At 36.8% G+C, this 19,378-nt stretch overlaps 3 protein-coding genes across 5 annotated transcripts; 2 read left to right on the top strand and 1 right to left on the bottom strand.

Moving 5' to 3' along the window:
- The first annotated feature begins 791 nt into the window (after window positions 1-791).
- eif4g2b (eukaryotic translation initiation factor 4, gamma 2b) lies at window positions 792-9,871 on the top strand. Of its 2 annotated transcripts, none has more exons than XM_079873531.1 (21): window positions 792-986; window positions 1,629-1,737; window positions 2,413-2,478; window positions 2,556-2,696; window positions 3,217-3,319; window positions 3,967-4,098; window positions 4,275-4,341; window positions 4,457-4,608; window positions 4,730-4,840; window positions 5,795-5,977; window positions 6,179-6,284; window positions 6,372-6,535; window positions 6,630-6,740; window positions 7,045-7,173; window positions 7,308-7,412; window positions 7,505-7,720; window positions 7,809-8,067; window positions 8,296-8,500; window positions 8,588-8,796; window positions 8,935-9,056; window positions 9,155-9,871. In XM_079873531.1, the coding sequence occupies exons 8-21, from the start codon at window positions 4,525-4,527 to the stop codon at window positions 9,218-9,220; spliced, it is 2,070 nt and encodes a 689-aa protein (XP_079729657.1). In that variant the 5' UTR covers window positions 792-986; window positions 1,629-1,737; window positions 2,413-2,478; window positions 2,556-2,696; window positions 3,217-3,319; window positions 3,967-4,098; window positions 4,275-4,341; window positions 4,457-4,524; the 3' UTR covers window positions 9,221-9,871. The 2 variants fall into 2 exon arrangements, with proteins under 2 accessions (XP_079729657.1, XP_079729656.1); XM_079873530.1 differs by having other exon boundaries at window positions 6,146-6,284.
- Window positions 9,872-10,038: 167 nt separating this feature from the next.
- Window positions 10,039-13,396, bottom strand: LOC307160562 (uncharacterized protein; the record flags this gene model as incomplete). Its single annotated transcript, XM_079874720.1, has 8 exons — window positions 10,039-10,594; window positions 10,689-10,756; window positions 10,855-10,953; window positions 11,119-11,332; window positions 11,477-11,664; window positions 11,758-11,958; window positions 12,053-12,193; window positions 13,124-13,396. 8 exons carry the CDS (start codon window positions 13,394-13,396, stop codon window positions 10,438-10,440), a joined length of 1,341 nt encoding a protein of 446 aa, XP_079730846.1. The 3' UTR covers window positions 10,039-10,437.
- A 2,866-nt stretch (window positions 13,397-16,262) lies between these two features.
- Window positions 16,263-19,183, top strand: lyve1b (lymphatic vessel endothelial hyaluronic receptor 1b). Of its 2 annotated transcripts, XM_079874959.1 has the most exons (7): window positions 16,263-16,391; window positions 16,494-16,659; window positions 17,460-17,599; window positions 18,262-18,669; window positions 18,752-18,833; window positions 18,921-19,101; window positions 19,137-19,183. In XM_079874959.1, the coding sequence occupies exons 1-6, from the start codon at window positions 16,310-16,312 to the stop codon at window positions 19,090-19,092; spliced, it is 1,050 nt and encodes a 349-aa protein (XP_079731085.1). In that variant the 5' UTR covers window positions 16,263-16,309; the 3' UTR covers window positions 19,093-19,101; window positions 19,137-19,183. The 2 variants fall into 2 exon arrangements, with proteins under 2 accessions (XP_079731085.1, XP_079731084.1); XM_079874958.1 differs by lacking the exon at window positions 19,137-19,183 and having other exon boundaries at window positions 18,921-19,114.
- The last annotated feature ends 195 nt before the right edge of the window (window positions 19,184-19,378 follow it).

Raw genomic sequence — 19,378 nt, 5'->3', positions numbered from 1 at the left:
CGCCATACATTATAGTTATCCTTTTTACCCGCTTAGAAAAGCGCCACGTTTTATTTTGTGTCACCATACTTGTCGTGTAACTACTCGTGTAACTGTATTTAAATAGGGAAAACGTGGAGGTGTTTGGTCGCTTCAAGCTTCATCTCTGTTTGGATCCTAATGAATGAACTGGGCTAAGCTAAGTGCTATCAAAGTGTCGCCGCGCGCCAGAGCGATTGAGTGCACGCACTGAGACGAGAGAGGTATCAACTTGTCTTAGTTACGGGAATAACATAGTTTAATATGAAAAAACAGTGGTGTTCCTTTAAGTGACACATTCTACTATCCACTGACACATGCCAATTAAACCATATGTGCCAAAATGTGACAATCATGGGATGCAATGTTAATGTCCACTCCAGGGGCCGATTGCATTGAAGACTAGTCTTACAAGTTAGTCATCAGTTTTTTTGTTCATAACTTTTTTAAGTCAGTTACATTAAAAAAAAGTAGATTGGTCTAATTTGATACCTAAAAGTAAGACTGATTACCCCTAATTAACTGCTAGTTGTTCGTACTAGTTCTTAAGACACAGTCAAACATAATGGCTATGCAACTGGCCCCAGGACTAAACCAATAACCAAAAAATAGTTTTATGGCCAAGACCAATCGTTTTGTTTATAATCAAATCAAACATTCGAAAATGAATTACAATTTAACTGAATATTTAGGAGACAATTCTAATAGGTCTATCTGTAGCCTATGTGGTTAATAACGGAAAAATACTGACAACGAAGTCCTGACGAATACAAATCAAGTTCCTGTGTGACGTCAAGCAGTCAGTCAGGAGGAGGTTCGCGCATAGCATTTCTAACCCACAGTGAGCTGCAATCGTGCCTGACCGGTTACCGTCCCAATACTCCCAACACATCTGTTTTTATTTTCATATTTTTTCTCTCTTTTAGAAGAACGAAACCAAAATCCAAACTGAGGTTGCCTTAGTAAAGGTAGGTTCTTTTGTATCAAACGTAAGATAAAATGGCTGCTCGTGTGAGAGCGTGAATGCAGAAAATGGCGTCGTTATAGAACAAACACCTGAGAGCGTTTCTGTATGTATTACTGTTCATATAAAATATTAAAATACGTGTCAGTCGTTAGACATATTAATATATATGTCTCATTTTGGCTTCTCTCCGTGTCCTGAATCTTGAAAATGCCACGTGACCAAAGATAGCACGCAAGCTAGCCATTACGCCAAATAAATGTTGATATATATGTTTACGTTTTATTGTTAACGTAAGTGATTCGGTCATATTTCATGCTTTCAAAATAATGAAAACTAAAAGGCGTTCTTTTCATGTTTTCTGTTTTTTCTTTGTTGCCTTTGTTACTGAGTTATCAAGCAAAATGTCTCGCCTATTTTGCTATGAAAGGTGGAAAACCATTTTGTTTCCAACCAAATATTCGTAACGTTACTATAAATGTTTTCTAACAAACCTCAATCTCTGATGTAGGCCTTTTAGTTTTAAGGAAGAGGAAACCAGTAAATGTTTGTGATGTTACGAAATGTGTTTGTAATACGCAATAATTCCTTAACCTGTTAGTTGTGTTTTCTCATGTTTCCTTGACTTTCTTTCTCTCTCATACAGTTCGGATTTCCCCACCCCGCCCTTTGATTATAATTTTTTTGAAGATTCTTCGTTGTCAAGCCGCCAAAGTGGAGAGTGTGATTGCAGAAGGGGGTGCTTCTCGTTTCAGGTGAGATAAAACATCAAGCACTGGCCAGGATTTGGCTACCAGTCTTTCTTAACATCTATAGAAGAAACATAGCTTAGCTATTGCCTAAAAATATAGACACTTGTTGCCCTAAATATGTTTAAATAATTTTTTGTTCAGCAAGATGCTTCATTTTGAAGCACCCTATTTAAATGGGATTTCCCAATGTTGAAGCTTTTCAGGTCAAAATGATATGTATAGGTCTACTCTCAGATTAAACACCCATGAACATTGTTTAATGACTGGCATTTCTCTCTATCGCACACTGGTTCAGTTGCGTTTTAGACCCGAGCATCTGCATTGACGCCGCACCAATCGCCTTGAGCAAGTGGACAGTTCAGTCGATTTAACTTAACTCATGACAGAGGGGTAAAGCATTTGCCTGAATTTTTAAAAGGATGTTTGAATTGAAGATTGAAATAATTGATCAAGATGGGAGAGTCACTCAGATATTGGGGTTCTTACCACGTTAAAGATAAAAAGTCATAAGGTGTATTAACTGGTCCACTAGTTCCTTTGTCTTCTGCTTTGCTATTTAAAATGGTTTCCACACCACAACAAATTGGATAACTGTAAGCCAGTTAAGTATTGGTTTGTGGTGGTTGTTGTGTGAAAAGCATTTTTAAGTCGTTTAATCTAATATTGCTTTTGTTCTAGTGCTTCTTCGGGCGGAGGAGGAGGTAGGGGTGCACCTCAGCACTATCCCAAGACTGTCGGCAACAGGTATGCCATGCTAAAGTCAAGAACATTCCAGCTTTGTAACATGCTTTAGAGACTCTAATTGCTTTGTTTGTCTTTAGCGAGTACCTGGGGAAAACCCCAGGGCTTAGCGTTCAGAGATGGGTTCCTTCACGAAGCACTAGACGAGATGTCAACTCCTCCAATGTCAACTCCTCCAATGAAAAAGAACATCACGATGGAATATTTAGGAAAGTGAGAGGGTAAGTGTCCTTAAGGAGTGTGAATATTAAACTAAATTTAGTTCACATTTATTTGTATAGCGCTTTTCACAATACTCATCGTTTTCAAAGCAGCTTTACAGAAAATGCATGGGTGATCAATGATCTCTTATTAGAGGTGACTGTGTCCAAGTTATGCATTTCAGAAATGTACTTATACAAATTGTGCAGTTAGCTAATAATGTATTAATTTAAGGCAGACAAAAATAGCTAATTGAAGTAATGAATGCATGTTAACAAATGATTAGTGTGTATATAGAAAATGTAGCATTGGTGCATGTTGATTCAGAATATTCAATTCAGCAGTGATGAGCTTAAAGAAGCCTCTGTTTTTGAGCTCTTTTGTTCGTTGTGCTCTTGGCCTTTTGAGCATGTTCTTGTGGTTGTGTCAGCTGATGCTCTCAAGCTCAGATAAGCACGAATCTTTACATGTGGTAAACTGTGGTCTTTGTTTTAACTGGTACAAGATGTTTATTCTTTGCTATTGCTTTTCTCTTTTTAGCATACTTAATAAGCTGACCCCTGAAAAGTTTGACAAGCTATGCCTTGAGCTTCTCAATGTGGGTGTAGACTCTAAACTTGTCCTCAAAGGAATCATCTTGCTGGTAAGCTGGTATTATAATTTAAAATGGCTCTTTTCTATTTTAATATATTTGAACTGATGGTAATTATTCTTGTGATAGCAAAGCTGAATTTTTAGCATCATTACTCTAGTCTTCAGTGCCAAATTAATTTTTATAAATCATTCTAATACAATGCTTTTTTTTTTTAATATAAATTTAAACATGTTTCTTAGTATTTTTGTGGAAACATGACTTAAGGATTCCTTAAAGTTCAAAACAACAGCAGAATAAAGTTTAATTTCTTTAAAAAAAAATCTTACTGACCTCAAACTTTTTAATGGTAGTTTTGTTTATGGGTTTTGCTCATGTAATCGATTGATTCATTGTGGTGTTAGTTATTATAATACAAATATTTCGACTATCATACAACCCTTCTTGGATATTAGTTCTAAGCCTGATTACTTTGCCACTCCAAAAAAAAAAACAAAAAAAAAAGAGTTCTCAGGAATGTTTTAATACTGAATCTTACCTTTTAAAGAGCAACAGAGCTTCATATGTGTTTGAAACTCAAAAACCATCTTGACTAAGTGATTATACACAATGAAATAAAACTATAAATATAGCTAAACATACCATACAATCCTGAAATACCTGTGGTGGCTACATATTAATTCTGTTGTTTCCCGTAGATCGTAGACAAAGCCCTAGAAGAGCCCAAATACAGCTCACTCTATGCTCAGCTATGTCTGCGTTTGGCAGAGGATGCACCAAACTTTGATGGCCCAACACCTGAAATCCAGTCATCGCAAAAGCAGAGCACAGTGAGTTCCTAAATGCCATTTATAAATTGAATGCCATATCTGTTTCTTAAGGGTTTGTTGAATCTGAAAGAGCTGTTAATTTCCAAACAAATGATTGGTTACCAAGCTAATTACCCCTTTAGTTTTATTTTCTCATTGTGCACCATACTCATTTTCATAACTGTATTTCCCTGCAGACTTTCAGAAGACTTCTAATTTCCAAGCTTCAAGATGAATTTGAGAACCGCGCCAAAAATGTTGACAGTGAGTCACTTCTCCCCTGCCAAACCCATCCCTCCCCCCACACACTTTTGTTTTTTTATTGCAAGGCATTATGCTCTGTGGCAGGTTTCTAATATTTAAATGTCTCTGCATTAAGTCTATGACAAACAAGACAACCCTCTCACCTCTGAGGAGGAGGAGCAGCGTGCCATTGCCAAGATTAAGATGCTTGGCAATATCAAATTCATCGGAGAACTCGGAAAACTTGACCTCATCCATGAATCTATCCTTCATAAGTGCATCAAAACAGTATGTATCCTACTCAATTTTGCTCAACATATCCCACTCATCATTTAGTTCCACTCCATTTTGTTCTTTGGTTAATGGTGAGTCAGTGATTTTGATGAGTCGTTATCTACACTTTCTGTAGCTTTTGGAGAAAAAGAAGAGGGTCCAGCTCAAGGACATGGGAGAGGATCTGGAGTGTCTCTGTCAGATAATGAGGACTGTGGGGCCCAGACTCGACCATGAAAAAGCCAAGGTACTATCTGGCCCAAGAACATTTAAGGGTCACTATTCTTATTCACCATTGGAAAAGGATTGACTGATGAATGGAAACACCAATGTCATGTAACAAGATCATTAAAAATAGTAAAAACTTGAAAGACAAGTAGAAGTGCAAGTTTAAAATACACAATTATATCAGTTAAATGTATTGAAGAAATATGATTTTAATGCTCATATGTGGGTATTAAGGGTTGATTTAAGGTGTTTGTGATTTGTAAGGGATGAGTTTCAACTAGGGGTGTGCGATATCATGATTTTTGATCGTGGATGATTAAAATGTCTCCACAATTTGCTTTTGAAGTAGTATCGTGCATTCTATCAGTTGCAGTTCTGGCGCCTCCGTCTCAACATACTGTACAACGCGACATATATTATACTATGTTATACTGTACGTATACTGAACACAAGAAGATATTTTGAAGAAAGGCGCTAACCAAAAAGTTGCTTGTCCCCAAGCAAAATATACTATGGAAGTCACTGGGGTACATCAACTACTGGGATACATCAACTGTTTGGTTACAAAATAGGGACATTGGTTTAGCTGTAATGCTCAGTCACTTGCAAAATAGTAAAACCAACATGAAAAAGAATTGTGATAAAATCGTGAATCGTGATTTTTCAGAAAAAAATTGTGATATGATATTTTTTCCATATGGCCCACCCCTAGTTTCAACCATAAAACAATTGTCACAGGCTCCTGTTCTTTCTAAAATGGACTGCTTAATTTCACCTTGTTCCTAAAATTGGTTAGTTTTCTTGAAATTGGCCTTATATTTGAAAGAGACAAACCATGACTGATTGGAATAATGGCATTGTGACTTTTTAGACTTAGACTTTATTTTTTTCTAAAGCAGTTTTAAGAGGATGCCATTGAGTAGCATGATTGTAATTTGTGGGAATACTCCATTTATTGTTGCCTTTCCCACAGTCTTTAATGGATCAGTACTTTGGCCGTATGCTATCCTTAATGAACAACAAGGATTTGCCTGCAAGGATTCGTTTCCTACTGCAGGACACTGTGGAGCTGAGAGAGAACAATTGGGTTCCTCGCAAAGCTTTCATCGACAACGGACCAAAGACGATTAACCAGATTCGTCAAGATGCAGTGAAGGTGAGTCAGTGGTGGTTTTTCTTTCATATTTTACAAAATACTGTCAAATATTATTTTTAGGCTAAGGAGTCATTGACTGCTATTATAAACTGATGTTTTTATGTATTATATATACTGAAGTTTATATAGTGTTGGTTATTAGAAGTTTTTATCTTTCCTTTTGTGAAGGATTTGGGTGTTTTTATTCCACCCATGAACCAGGGAATGAGAATGGACTTCTTCCTAGAAGGCCCCTTCATGCCGAACAGGATGAAACTGGACAGAGAAACTCTCGGGGGATTGGCCGATATGTTTGGTCAGATTCCAGGTGAGTTAAGAACCTGTGAATTGTATTGATCAACTGTCTCTTGATAAATGTGCCATGTCTTCATATTAACTGCATTTATATGTGCAGGTATTGGCATAGGAACTGGTCCAGGTGTGATCCAGGACAGATTTTCCCCCACCCTAGGACGTCATCGTACAAATCCTCTTTTCAATGGCCACAGTGGACATATGACCTCCCAACCACAGTCACAGTTTGACTTGGGTATGAAGCCTTTCATCAAGTCTAACCAGGTAAGCATAAACATTTTTTCAGCAATAATTTGCCTTTTTCAAAGCAGTTTATGAGATTGCTATGAGATTGTTTATGAGAACTGTATTTCCTTAGGGACAGAATCAACATTTTCACAATCAAAACCAGAACCATTCGAACCAGCAGCAAGCTCAATCTAAAGACATGCCTCCACGCTTCAAGAAGGGCCAGCTCAATGCAGATGAGGTAAACCGGAGACACTAAATACTGAGTAAAACCAAACTTCTTGCACCCTGTGATTATAAAAAGACGCGTTATTCTGAGGGACTCAACTGGATGGCAGTTTTCTTTCTTTCTTTGTCTGTTCTGTTTCTTCCTTTTCTTTATCTCCTCCTTTTGCTTCTCTCCTATCCCTCATTCTTGAACTCCTACCCAGTCCGCTGACTGCGATTATGAGATATGAGGGTGTGAATTGTTACAATGGTCTTAAACATTTTAATCTCTGTAATTAACCTAACAATGTTTGTTTTTCCATGATCCATTCTTACAGATCAGCCTTAGACCTGCTCAGTCCTTCCTTTTGAATAAAAACCAAGTGCCAAAACTGCAGCCCCAGATTCCCACCATGATTCCTCCCAGTGCTCAGCCTCCACGGACACAGACTCCACCACTTGGACAGGTATAAATCTCTCTCTAAGCTTTGCTGAACTCTCTTTTTTACAACTAATTACATATGGGAGCAATTCATTGCTATTATAGGGTTTTAATCTTATCTTGCCAGTGTGTTGCTCATCTTTCATGTGTTCTTTTTAGCCTCCTCAACTTGGTCTGAAATCCAACCCGCCTCTGATTCAGGAGAAACCTCAGAAGACTACTAAGAAACCAGCACCTTCTAAGGAAGAACTGCTGAAAATGACTGTGGGTATCTTTGTTTGTGGTACTATTGTTCAAAGCATTTATCACCGATTGTTGGAGATTTTCTAATGGTTCACTGATTTTGTTTACAACAGGAGAACATTGTGACAGAGTATTTGAACAGCAAGAACATGGAGGATGCTGTCATTGGTGTGAGAGAGATGAAAGCTCCCAAACATTTTCTGCCAGATATGTTGAGTAAGATCATCCTCTGTTCTCTGGAGAGAACTGATGAAGACCGAGAACAAGCTAGCACTCTTATCAATACACTGCGTACTGAGGGCTTCATCACTGGGGAAAACTTCATGTGTGTAAGTTATCTTGCTTATTTTCTTAAGCAATCAAAGGTTTGCCTTTAGCATTTCACTGCTAATTCCAATAATTGTACTTTATCATCAGGCTCTGCTGAATGTCTTGGATCAGTGCCCTAAGATTGAGGTGGACATTCCTCTGGTAAAGTCATACCTAGCCCAGTTTGCAGCACGAGCCGTCATCGCTGAGCTGGTCAGTGTGGCAGAACTGGCTCATCCACTGGAGAATGGCAACCACTTTCCTCTTTTCCTGCTCTGCCTGCAGCAAGCTTCCAAGCTCAAGGACCGCGAGTGGCTCACAGATCTCTTTCAGCAGAGCAAGGTCAACATGCAGAAGATGCTTCCTGGTAAGTCTCCTCCTACACTTATAGGTTTTTATTATACAACTCTGGAATACTTGACTTTGATTGGTCAGTCACTGCATTTGATTTGATTTAAAAAAAAAATTAAAGCAGTGAAAATTGTTTTTTAGTTTTTGCTATATCAAGTCCTCTCTTTTTTTTTTATTATTATTATTTATTTGTTAGATATTTTGATCATAAATAGGATTGATTTAGTGGATTTTTGTTTCTCAGAAATCGACCAGAATAAGGACCGTATGCTGGAAGTTCTTGAGGGGAAAGGTCTGAGTTTCCTCTTCCCCTTGCTAAAACTGGAGAAGGAACTGCTGAAACAAATCAAGGCAGACCCCTCCCCTCAGACCATCTACAAGTGGATCAAAGACAATATTTCTCTCAAACTCCACACAGACAAGGGCTTCGTCAACATACTTATGACCAGGTACAGCCCACAAATGCAGATATATGCAAATCAGATTTTGTTATTAATGTTGTAGTTTACAAGCCTTGCTGTTTTTCCATTTAACAGCTTCCTGCAGTACTTCTTTGCTGAGCTTGGTGTGACCGAAGGTGACGAGCAACTTTCCTCACCTACTAAAGAGCAGCTGGACCAGGAGAAGCAACTATTACTCGCCTTCAAGCCAGTCATGCAGAAGTTCCTCCACGATCACACTGACCTGCAGGTCAGTGCCCTGTACGCCCTGCAGGTGCACTGCAATTCCAACGCTTTCCCAAAAGGTACAGAAACTACTGCGATTTGTAAGATTCTGTCCCTGTTGAGATCAATAAAACATGACTTTCTTATTTGAGGTATGAGGCTCTTATTTGAGGTATGAGGCTCTTATTTTATCTTTTTTTTTTTTTATTGCAATTTAGGTATGTTGCTTCGCTACTTTGTCCACTTTTATGACCTGGAGATCATTGAGGAGGAAGCTTTCATTGCATGGAAAGAAGATGTTTCCCAAGAATTTCCTGGAAAAGGAAAAGCCTTATTCCAGGTGTTTATTTAACTACTGCAAACACAAATATCTCTCTCTCTCTCTCTCTCTCTCTCTTGTGTACAAGCATGTACATTTACAAATCTTTTTCTTTTCAGGTGAACCAGTGGCTGACTTGGCTTGAGACGGCTGAGGAAGAGGAGTCAGAGGAGGAAGCCGACTGAGGAGGGACTAATTCTCATAGTACATATTAATTTCCTGCTACATGACTTGCTGTCGTCTTTGGTTCCCACACTCTTTGCAGTAGCTCACACTCAGACAGCTTTATTACACTGCTGCTAGGCTCATGAATTAAACGAAAGGCATAGTAATACCAATATCATAATGTCTTGGTTTGCTTGTATCCTAACCAATGTCTGGCTTGTTGTGTTTTTTATTTTTTAGATGATAGATCAACCACTATGCTTTTTCAGTAGAAAAAGTGTTAGTCAAATTTTCCTTACATGTTCTGCCTGGTTTAATCTGTTTTTGTTTCACAAGACACAGGACAGAAAACCTTTCGATGTCTCTGCGAAAGTTAAGCAGTCACTATATAGAACCAATGATTTGTTTGCAGTCTGTCTGGGGGATTGGTTAACATTAATCATGAGATGCTAGTTGAAAGGCCTTCATAGGTTACGCTGTAGACACTTTTGGTGTTATTCTGGGTCGGTTGCAATATCCTTCAACCCTCTTGCATGATTTAAACATCTAAAACTGTAATCACTGTAACTTGTTAGCAGTTTCCACTTCTACCTCCTGAATAAGCGTTATTTAGTACAGGCTTCTGATATGTCTAAAGTTTTAGTCTTGAATTAAGATCCAGAACAACTGCATAGTCATTCAGTTTTGCACAACACACTACCTAATATTTCAGCTTGCAGTAGTTTAAGTATTTTTCATTGAAGATTCTGATATCAAGCTACTAGTGTCAACTTAATGCCTCTGCTGCCCCAGCCTTACTTGATGTTGTCTGCAGTGTGGTCTGACAAGGTAACCGAGATGTGTTCTCTGTCTGATGGCTGTAGTAATGTTGCCCTTCAGGTCCCAATGATCTGCTGCAAATTATTCCAATCGTAACCCTCAAACTGGTGGATTATTTTAACCTGCCTTTTAATTGATCATTAAACGTAAATGAAAACCCTTAATGCCCATTAAAGGGGAAAGGCTTTTGCCCTTGTCAATAAGGGGTTCTCAAACAACCTTTTATTGACAGGTGTTTAATTGTATTTGACAGTTAATCTTGTTGTACTTACATTTGCCAGCATGTTAACTGATCCAATTGTCAAATGAAATGGCTTATGATCATGTCATTATAAGGCTGTTTAGTGCTGGATTCACCACTATTGCTGAATTTACAATAAAGGAAAAACTTGATCAGCTCAAGTGTTTTTAAGTGCAATTATTCCTCATCAGTGGGGATCCAGAAATATTCCACTTTCCTGTTTCTCCTCGAAAATCCAGAATCGTGGGAGTCTGCCATTGGTGACAGCTCACTGAAGTGGGATGGGCCAGTGTCTCTTCCAACTCGAGGTGCTGCCACCCTGTACATTGTTCTGCTGAAGGGATAAGACAAATTAAGCCAAGAATTTTTTTTTTTTTTTTTTGTCTTCATTTAGTATTGGTAAAAATAAAATAAAATAAAAGACCTACCTCCCTGACCTCCTCTCTGAATCCTCACTGTTGAGGTCAGGTGTGGAGATATACACAGGGTCTCCTTCCTGTTGGGGGCATATTGGTGAATGCTATTATTTAATAATAAAAAATACACAAATGTTTATTATTATTTTATTAATAATGTGCTGAAAAGAAAAACTACCGTGAAGTTCCTTGGTGTGCCGTCTTGATTTTTTAGGATCTTAACCTTCTGGTCACTTTCAGTCATACACAGGAAGTAGCTCTTAATATTAGCTTGGCACTGATGTGAGTATGTGTTATTAGTGCCATCAAAGAACATTATAGAGTAATTTGAGTAAGACAAGTAAAAAAATAAAACAAGATGTAAGTAAAATTCTGTTTACTTGTATATAATGATGATAAACACAAAAGGAACTGGATTGACCCATCAATCAGGAGGACTTACGGCTTTGGTCTGCCTCAGGGACTTCAGCTCTTCCTGGGCTCTGATGACTTCTGCCAGGGCCTGGTGTTTCTCTCTCCAGCTGAGACACTCCCTGGTGCGATCCTGCCTCTCCTGCTCAACTAAATGTCTTTCCTGCTCCGCTTCCTGCAGGGCTTTATTGGCCCTCTCACTCTGCTCTTCAGCAACCAAAGCTCTGCGTCTGGAGTTCACCTCCCTACAGAGGAGACAGACAGCATCATGAGCCATTCCTATTTAGCTTTTATTGCATTATAATGGCCTGAATTCTGGCATGCCCGCCAGGATCTTTTGCTTAAATTACAAAAAGATAAATGGCACTGCTGAATGCTCTTGAGCTTACTTTTCCCTTATCTTCACATTCTCCTCAGTCAGTTCTTTCAGTTTGTGTCGTAAAGTGTTCCTCTCATCTTCCAGTATTCTGTTCTCCTCCAGGAAAGTCTGCTTTTCTCCTGACGCCCTGTCTAGTTTAAGCTTGGTCTCAAAGTAATTCTTTTCAGCCTGTGCTAAAAGTAGCTGGACATCTTTGTGCTATGGATGACAGTATGCAAATTAGTTGAATTTCAGTAGAGCCATAGAGTTATTTTGCATCCTGTGTATATTTTCATGATATTGCATGTGTACCTCTTTCTTCAGCAGCTGTAGTTCTTCGCCCAGCCGTGTTTTGTCAGCTAGTGTAAGATCTTTTTCTTGCCTGCTCTCTAGTGCTCGGGTCTCTGCCAGTGCCCTGCTCTTGTCCGCCTCTGCTCGAGCTCTATCAGCATCCTCAGCTGCCCTGGACAACAGTGTCGCCCTCTGCTGGCTGAGATAGAGCTTCTGTTTCAGCTTATTATAACAAAGGAAAGAAAACTTTTATTATTATATTTGTTACAAGGTTATTACTTCTTCTTCTATATTTCAAGATGTTTAATGTGTACACCTCTTTAATTTGGGCCTGGAGTTCCTGGTTGAGATTCCGCAGGTTTCTCATGGTGAGCTCACTCTCAGTTCTCATCATGATCCTTTCCATGTGAATTTCGTTAGACAGATACTTGTTCTCCTTTTTCAGGTCCTCACATTCCTGAACACAGATAAAGCGACAATGAGGGTCACGGCATCCAAGACACAAAGTATTGATGGAGAATGTTTCAAATACTTAGTATCTTTTTAACTCTTATTATAACTAATTTAACAGCTTTTGCTGCTTAAAATGTCTGTGGACACTACATACAAACAACATAGACACAAACACACACACACACACACATATATATATATATATATATTAGGGCTGTCAAAAGATTAATCGTGATTAATCGCATCCAAAATAAAAGTTTGTTTAAATAATATATGTGTGTGTACTGTGTATAATTAAATTTGTATATATAAATACACACACATGCTTGTATATATTTAAGAAAAATGTGTAATTTATATATATAAAAAATTATATTTATATATAATATAAATTATATATAAATATATACAGTATATGTATGCAAATATTTCTTAAATATATACATGCATGTGTGTGTATTTATATACAAAATAATTATACACTGTACACACACATATATTATGTAAACAAAAACTTTTATTTTGGATGCGATTAATCGCGATTAATCTTTTGACAGCCCTAATATATATACATGCACATGTCTTTAAGTGATTTTTTTAAGTTGTTTACTCTGTATTAAAGGAAAATGTGTGTACATATATAATACTTATGTATATATATAATGAAGTCATTGTAATTATATGTGTATATATACAGTATATAATTAATTGTACTGAAAAACATTGTCTTCAACATAACTTGAACATGATAATACAAGTACATTTTACTGGCATTGAAGATGACTTAATTACAAGCAAATTTTCACATGTACGTCATTCACAATGTTCTGAAACATGAGGCAGAATAAGTGAAAAATTTTATTGATTCAGTATAAATACACCCTAATGTTCAGAATGTGCCCTCTGGATGTTGCTCTATCATGTCAGCACCTACCTTCCTCTTCCTCACTAGTTCTCCCTGCAGGTGGTTGATCTGCAGGAAGGATCCGCTGGCGCTCAGAGCACTGACGGGTCGGACTGCACGTACAGGTCTTCGAGGAGGGTGTGTGGGTTTTGAAACTCCTTTAATCTCCTCAATGCTTTCGAATCGTCCCCCCATGTTGTTGCTGCTGTGAGAAAGGGACTTAAAAATCCCACTGTCTGAAGAATAGGTCTTCATTGAAGTCAGATTCTGGAGCTGTCCATGAGAGGTGGCCCTTAGGGTCATCGTTCTGACTGGATGCTGAAACCAGTTTCAAACTTCAACTTTTGAGCAGTTTTTAATAAAAAAAGCAGTGTTTTCTTTTTGTTTTGCTCTTGTCGACCCAGAGTTCCTCTAGTGCATGCAATGGGAACTAAGGAGACTCACCAACATGCAGCCTAGTTCAATTATTTATAAGGAAATGTTATACCACCACAGAGGGAGCAGAAACTCAATGCTACCACAAGGATTGTAACACAGCTCTCCTGTTCCGTGACTAATTGCACCATAGTGCCTCTCAACATCCTGAAATAAGCTGGTTAGGATTCACAGCATATTGGTAATGATGCCAGGACTGAAGACTGACTAGATTTTTTTTTTTCATTTTTTGATGCAAATGTGAGTGGTGTTTAGCAGACAAATTTCGCTACCAAGATGCTATGGTGTCTGGGTGGTTCCTCAAAAGTGTTTATAATTTTCTGATCATTACAAATGGCTCACCCTACATAAGTCTCTTGGCAATTTCCCATTTTATTGTTCACCAAAGCAAAAATCTTGAGCCTGGTCACTTGGAAAAATAATAGCACTCCATAAAATAAACCACACAATTTGAGTTATCATTCATGTTTGAACTACAATCAGTGCTGGACACATTGCTTGCCAAAGTTCAAGGTTATTTACAAATGCGTTGATTTAATACACTGCATTATTACACTGGTCTCCGAAATACTTGATTCTGATTGGTCAGTCGCACATATCTAATATTGTTTTTAAAATTAGATTATTTTTAGTTAGATTAATTTAAAATAAATGTTTTAAGTATAAAATCAAATCAACATTTTATGTCCATGTTTTTATTTATTTTGCGATTAGGCTCATTATCACACCTTCAGGGTGATCATTGTTAAATTACAAGCAACTTGTAACAAATGTTTGAAACAATCTCTAAAAGTGATTAGCATGCTAAAATGGATATATAGCATACAAATGACTGAATTAACTAATTGTTATTCAGAATGGTTCTGCATTATGGCCCTACCATAATAGTCACCTCAATAACACCAGATCCTTTACAAGGAGTGTTGGGGAAAGTTACTTTTAAAAGTAATGCGTTATATTTCATTACTCCCTAAAAAAGTAATAATTCTGTTACTTTTAATGGAAAGTAGTATTACTGTACTTTTGTGTTACTTTTTCTCACCTAAGCTGGGCTTGCTTCTTTGTTTTTTAATAAGAAGAAAGTTTTATTTTTGGCACATGTAAAGGGCCTTTCACATCAAAAGTTAAATGAATAAGCCCCAGACTGAACGAAATGCAAAATCTTACCTGTACAGTAGAGGGCGCTTTACCTGATCATCTGAGGTCAGCAGCAAAGACATTAGTTAATAAAGTGAGATTAACAGTGAAATATAGTGTTATTTATCATTTAATTATTGCAGGGTTTTCCATTTCACTGTTTTTATTCATTTTGAGGATATTTAATCTGTTTTTGTGCAAGTGAGATGGGTAAATGCATGCTCGCAATAGTGTAGAACTAATAACCATCATGTTTACACAACGCCTCAGCATTTACACCCAATTTCTCTAAACATGGGGACAGGAGAGGCGTCAGTCAATAAATGGGGGACAAAAGTAACTTGCGTTATTATTTGAAAAATTAACTCAGATATTTACTTGTAAGTTGAAATGTATGCGTTACTTTGTTGCTTGAAAAAAAGTAATCTGATTACGTAACCCACGTTACTTGGAATTTGTTACCCCAACACTGTTTACAAGTATTGCTTCCCTTTACTTTACAGACATGGAAACTCAACCCCCTCTATTATTCAAGCAGAGTGAAGCAGCACAAATAGGACAAGTTCCACTGGCCTAGTTAGCTTTGTTTGTGATTTTTGCTATAAACATTAAATGCCTAACAACAATTCAATTTGATTCTGCCATTTGAACAAAAACTGATTTTCTTGTAACATTTTGTGACTACAAACTAGTGATATAAAAGGAGCAGCGAACACAAACCTCTTCAAATGTCAGAATAATAATATTGAAAGTCCCAGTCAAAACCTTTTGTCATGGTTTATTTCCTGTGCTCTCTGCACAGTCAGGGAAATATGTTTTTATGTTCTAAGTCAGGAATTTGGAGATGAGATAATAAATTATGTGAATCAGCAAAATGGCAGGATGCTTTGAATAACTTCCTGTCATTTTGTACATCTCTCCTGTGGGTTCATAGGAGATTTTTGTCTGATTTTTTGTCATAGCCTGTAATTCACTGTTCTCAGTCCCAGCTTCTTGCAATAGCACTTGACTGGTTGCTTTGAAAGTGACTTGGTAATGATCATTTCTGTTTATTTAGCCTTCAAAATCACAGACAACACTGGATAGGATGCTCTGAAGAAGGAAGCAGGCCTACCTCGGCTGTCACTCATGCTACACATTAGGCTATACATTTTTCACTTGGATATTTGGATTAAAAAAAAAAACATCAAGGACATCAACAATGAATTTAAACTCAAATTTTTTTTTTTTTATAAAAAATATGTCAATATAATATTTATAATAAAGCTTTAAAAACATCAAATAAATATGTCATTTAGGTAGTTAGTTGCTTAGTACTTTTATAAAGGTATGCCTATAGGTGCCTGAGAGTAGACTTTCTATAAGTGCCCGATATAGCTGCCTGGAACTTGTCCAGAATGTCTATATGTGCATGATGTATTGAATGTGTTTAAATATATTTAACGTAACTGGTGCACAACCACAGGAAGCGAAAGTTTTTCAGTTGTCCTCTGACCCAGCTTTAAATGCCCTCTTTGGGAAGGTCATCTTACAGATCATCCTCAACCTCCTGTTTACTATTTTTATGGGTTATACCTTTCTGCACCATCAACAGACTGAGTGTGTTCAAGCTTTTGGGCAGTTTTGGTGGCATGTTCTGCAGTCATGTCAAGAGTCTGGTTAGCATTTTGTCTACTGTTTTTCTTATTTACAAGCACAGCCTGTCTAGACGTGAGTCAAATCCTAGGTAGGTTTCTCTCTTTCTTTTTCTGTTGATTTAAATGCACTGTTTTGCTTTTGATTGTTTGTGAATTTATACTTTTGCATTTTCATGTTGGTTCTGTTTTAGTCCCTACAAATGATGGAATTTCTGGAGTGTTGTTAGTCCAAAGCAAGACCAACGAGTACAGTTTTAATGCCACCACAGCCAGTGAGGCATGTGAGGCTATTCAAATGAGAATTGCAAACCTAGATGAAGTGAAGACAGCTAACCAAAATGGCTTACAGACATGCAGGTAAAGCACTATTTAATGGGGGACTTAATGGTTAATTAAAATATTACTGTAGATATATGATATTGAGGTTTTTAGGAAATATGATTCTTATTTCTAAATAACATTTTAAAAATGGATGCTTTTTATATTTTAAAGTACAATACCAGATAATATTCATTGAAGTAAAATATGAGCCTGCTTTATCACATATTATGTGTGTTGTCACATGCTGTCTTAATTATACAGTAGTGGCCAAAAGTGATGCCCAGACTAGGAAAATTGACATCTTCACCCTTTATTCAAAAGTTTTTTTTATTTTTATTTTTTATAAATATTGCATGTTGTCAATTATTTTATTTGTGATAACACAAAAAAAAACTATGCCAAATTGTGCAGACATAATTTTTGGCCAGGCTGTCATACAAATAAATTTTAATTATGCAAAAACAAGAGAGAAAAAAATAGTAATTATGTTTAATTATGATTATGTTCAGTATATGATTTTTTCTGAGAGCTGTTTGTTTTCTATGCATTTATATTCTATTCTTTTTTCTTTTTTTTACATAATAAAACAAAACCTGTAGCTGTAGATTGCCTTGTTTTGCCAAATTTTGTCAGATAAATATCTTAACCTTAACCAAGTTTAATGTTTTTTTCCTTCTCTTATATTTAAAATATTTACAAGTAAAATAAAAAGTACAACTAAAGTATCTAAAGTCCTCATATTTTGTCATATTTTGTATTTTGCCAGTACTAGAAGTCATTTTTGAACTCTATAGTTTATGTTTCTTCAAAGAGTGCAATATCATTCTTTCACACAGGTATGGTTGGATTGAAGAGCGAATTGCAGTTATTCCTCGAATTGAGAGAAATGAAAAATGTGGTCGAAACAGTTCAGGCGTTTCTGTTTGGAGAACTGACATCAGCAGAAAGTTTGATGTTTATTGTTTTAAACCAGCGGGTAATTATATGTGTAATAAGTTTTTGAAAATGCTTTCATCATAATAATCAGTGTCTTGAAATAGGGAACCATGATGTTTAATGTGATTTGAAAGAAAATTATATAATATGTCTGGACTTTGGATTTTGTTAAGAACATATAATGATAATAAAATCAGTAAATAAATTTGCTAACATAGTTTGTCAGTAAAATGTTACCCTGGACCACAAAACCAGTCACATGGGTATTTTTTTTAAATTGCGAAATCACCCGAAAGCTGAATAAATAAGCTTTCCATTGATGTATGGTTTGTTAGAATAGGACAATGTTTGGCCGAGATACAACTATTGAATATTGGAATCTGAGGGTGCAAACAAATCAAAACATTGAGAAAATCGCCTTTAAAGTTGTCCATTTATGTTCGCGATTATGCTGCATTCACTCACAAAAATAAATGTTTTATATATTTAAGGTAAGACATTTACAAAATATCTTCATGGAACATGTTCTTTACTTAATATCCTAATGATTTTTGGCATAAAAGAAAAATCGATAATTTTGACCCATACAATGTATTTTTGGCTATTGCCACAAATATACCCGTGCTACTTGTGACTAGTTTTGTGATCCAGGGTCCCAAATGTGTAACATAATCAGAATATGTCTCTCTCAATGCACCTCAGGTCCTGATGGATCATTTGAAACAACATCAAGCAGGCCTCAACCTACAACAAGAGGAAGAACACCATCAAACACGCATTATTCCACTGAAACAACCCATCCATCATCCATTAAGTCAACCTCTTCTCCTGCCTACACATCAACCCCATCCATTTCCTTTGCTTTCAACACTTCCTCCACAACATTTATAACACTTAGTCTTTCTGACATCAGTGACAGTTCCCAGGCAACAACAAGCCCTCTGTCTCTTTCAGAACTTCCAGAATCTTCCAGAACCTCACCCAAGTTCTCAACTTCATCCCCCTCGACTTCCTCTTATTCATCCAGTCATTTTCTTTTTCAGCATACTTTAACTTCCACAGGTCAGCCTGCACTGTCCCAGACCACTACACCTCACGGAGCATCCAGAGGTTGGGTTTTAAAAGTTACATAACTTTTTAATCACTTTACACATTCATTTGATCACAGTATTTTGTCGTTTTTATATTTTAGCAACTCCCAAAACAATTGTCATCATTTCTCTTGTGCTACTGCTCTTGTTGGTAGTGGCAGGCGCAGCTTGGTACCTCAAAATGTATGTTTTTACTTTTAATTACTATTATGAAAGAGACATGCATAGGCTATGCATTACTTACTGGTCTATTCTCCATGCTTTTTTCAGCAAAAGAGCGCAACAGTTTCCATCTTGGATCAGAATGAGGTCAGAACAGATTATTGAAACGGAGATGTGGAAACGAATAAGTGAGAGGCATTGGATGCCAGAACAGACCAACAACAATAGGAAATTTAACAACATCATCCTTCAAGTGGAACAAGACCCAAACTCTCCCTAAGAAAACACTGTACTTTGTATTTTTTTTAAAAGAAAGAAAGAAAGAAAAAAAGTCCTGTCACTGTAACTGCATGTAAAAGAGAAACCTGCACATTATTCTGATTTGTCTCTACTCGTGTTCCACAGAAGAAAGATTTGAAACAACATTTTCATTTCATTTTTAATAATCAAATATTAAGAACTGATGTAAATACTAGTTTGTTCTTGATCATTTTTTATCACATTTGACCATTAATTAACTTAATAGGCTAAATGAGGATAATGTGTACTCTTTAAATTCCTTAGTT

This window comes from Squalius cephalus, assembly GCF_949319135.1.
Source record: "Squalius cephalus genome assembly, chromosome: 6".
NCBI classification, from domain to species: domain Eukaryota; kingdom Metazoa; phylum Chordata; class Actinopteri; order Cypriniformes; family Leuciscidae; genus Squalius; species Squalius cephalus.
The sequence above is the reverse complement of the archived record's forward strand: the minus strand, read 5'-3'. Positions and strand labels throughout refer to the sequence as shown.

Coding starts and splice junctions, on each gene's coding strand:
- eif4g2b (XM_079873530.1), top strand. CDS start 4,525: ATGCTTGGCAATATCAAATTCATCGGAGAACTCGGAAAACTTGACCTC. Junction 6,285..6,371: donor TATGTTTGGTCAGATTCCAG/GTGAGTTAAGAA, acceptor TTATATGTGCAG/GTATTGGCATAGGAACTGGT. Junction 8,068..8,295: donor CATGCAGAAGATGCTTCCTG/GTAAGTCTCCTC, acceptor TTTGTTTCTCAG/AAATCGACCAGAATAAGGAC.
- lyve1b (XM_079874959.1), top strand. CDS start 16,310: ATGTCAAGAGTCTGGTTAGCATTTTGTCTACTGTTTTTCTTATTTACA. Junction 16,392..16,493: donor AGACGTGAGTCAAATCCTAG/GTAGGTTTCTCT, acceptor GTTCTGTTTTAG/TCCCTACAAATGATGGAATT. Junction 18,670..18,751: donor ACCTCACGGAGCATCCAGAG/GTTGGGTTTTAA, acceptor TTTATATTTTAG/CAACTCCCAAAACAATTGTC.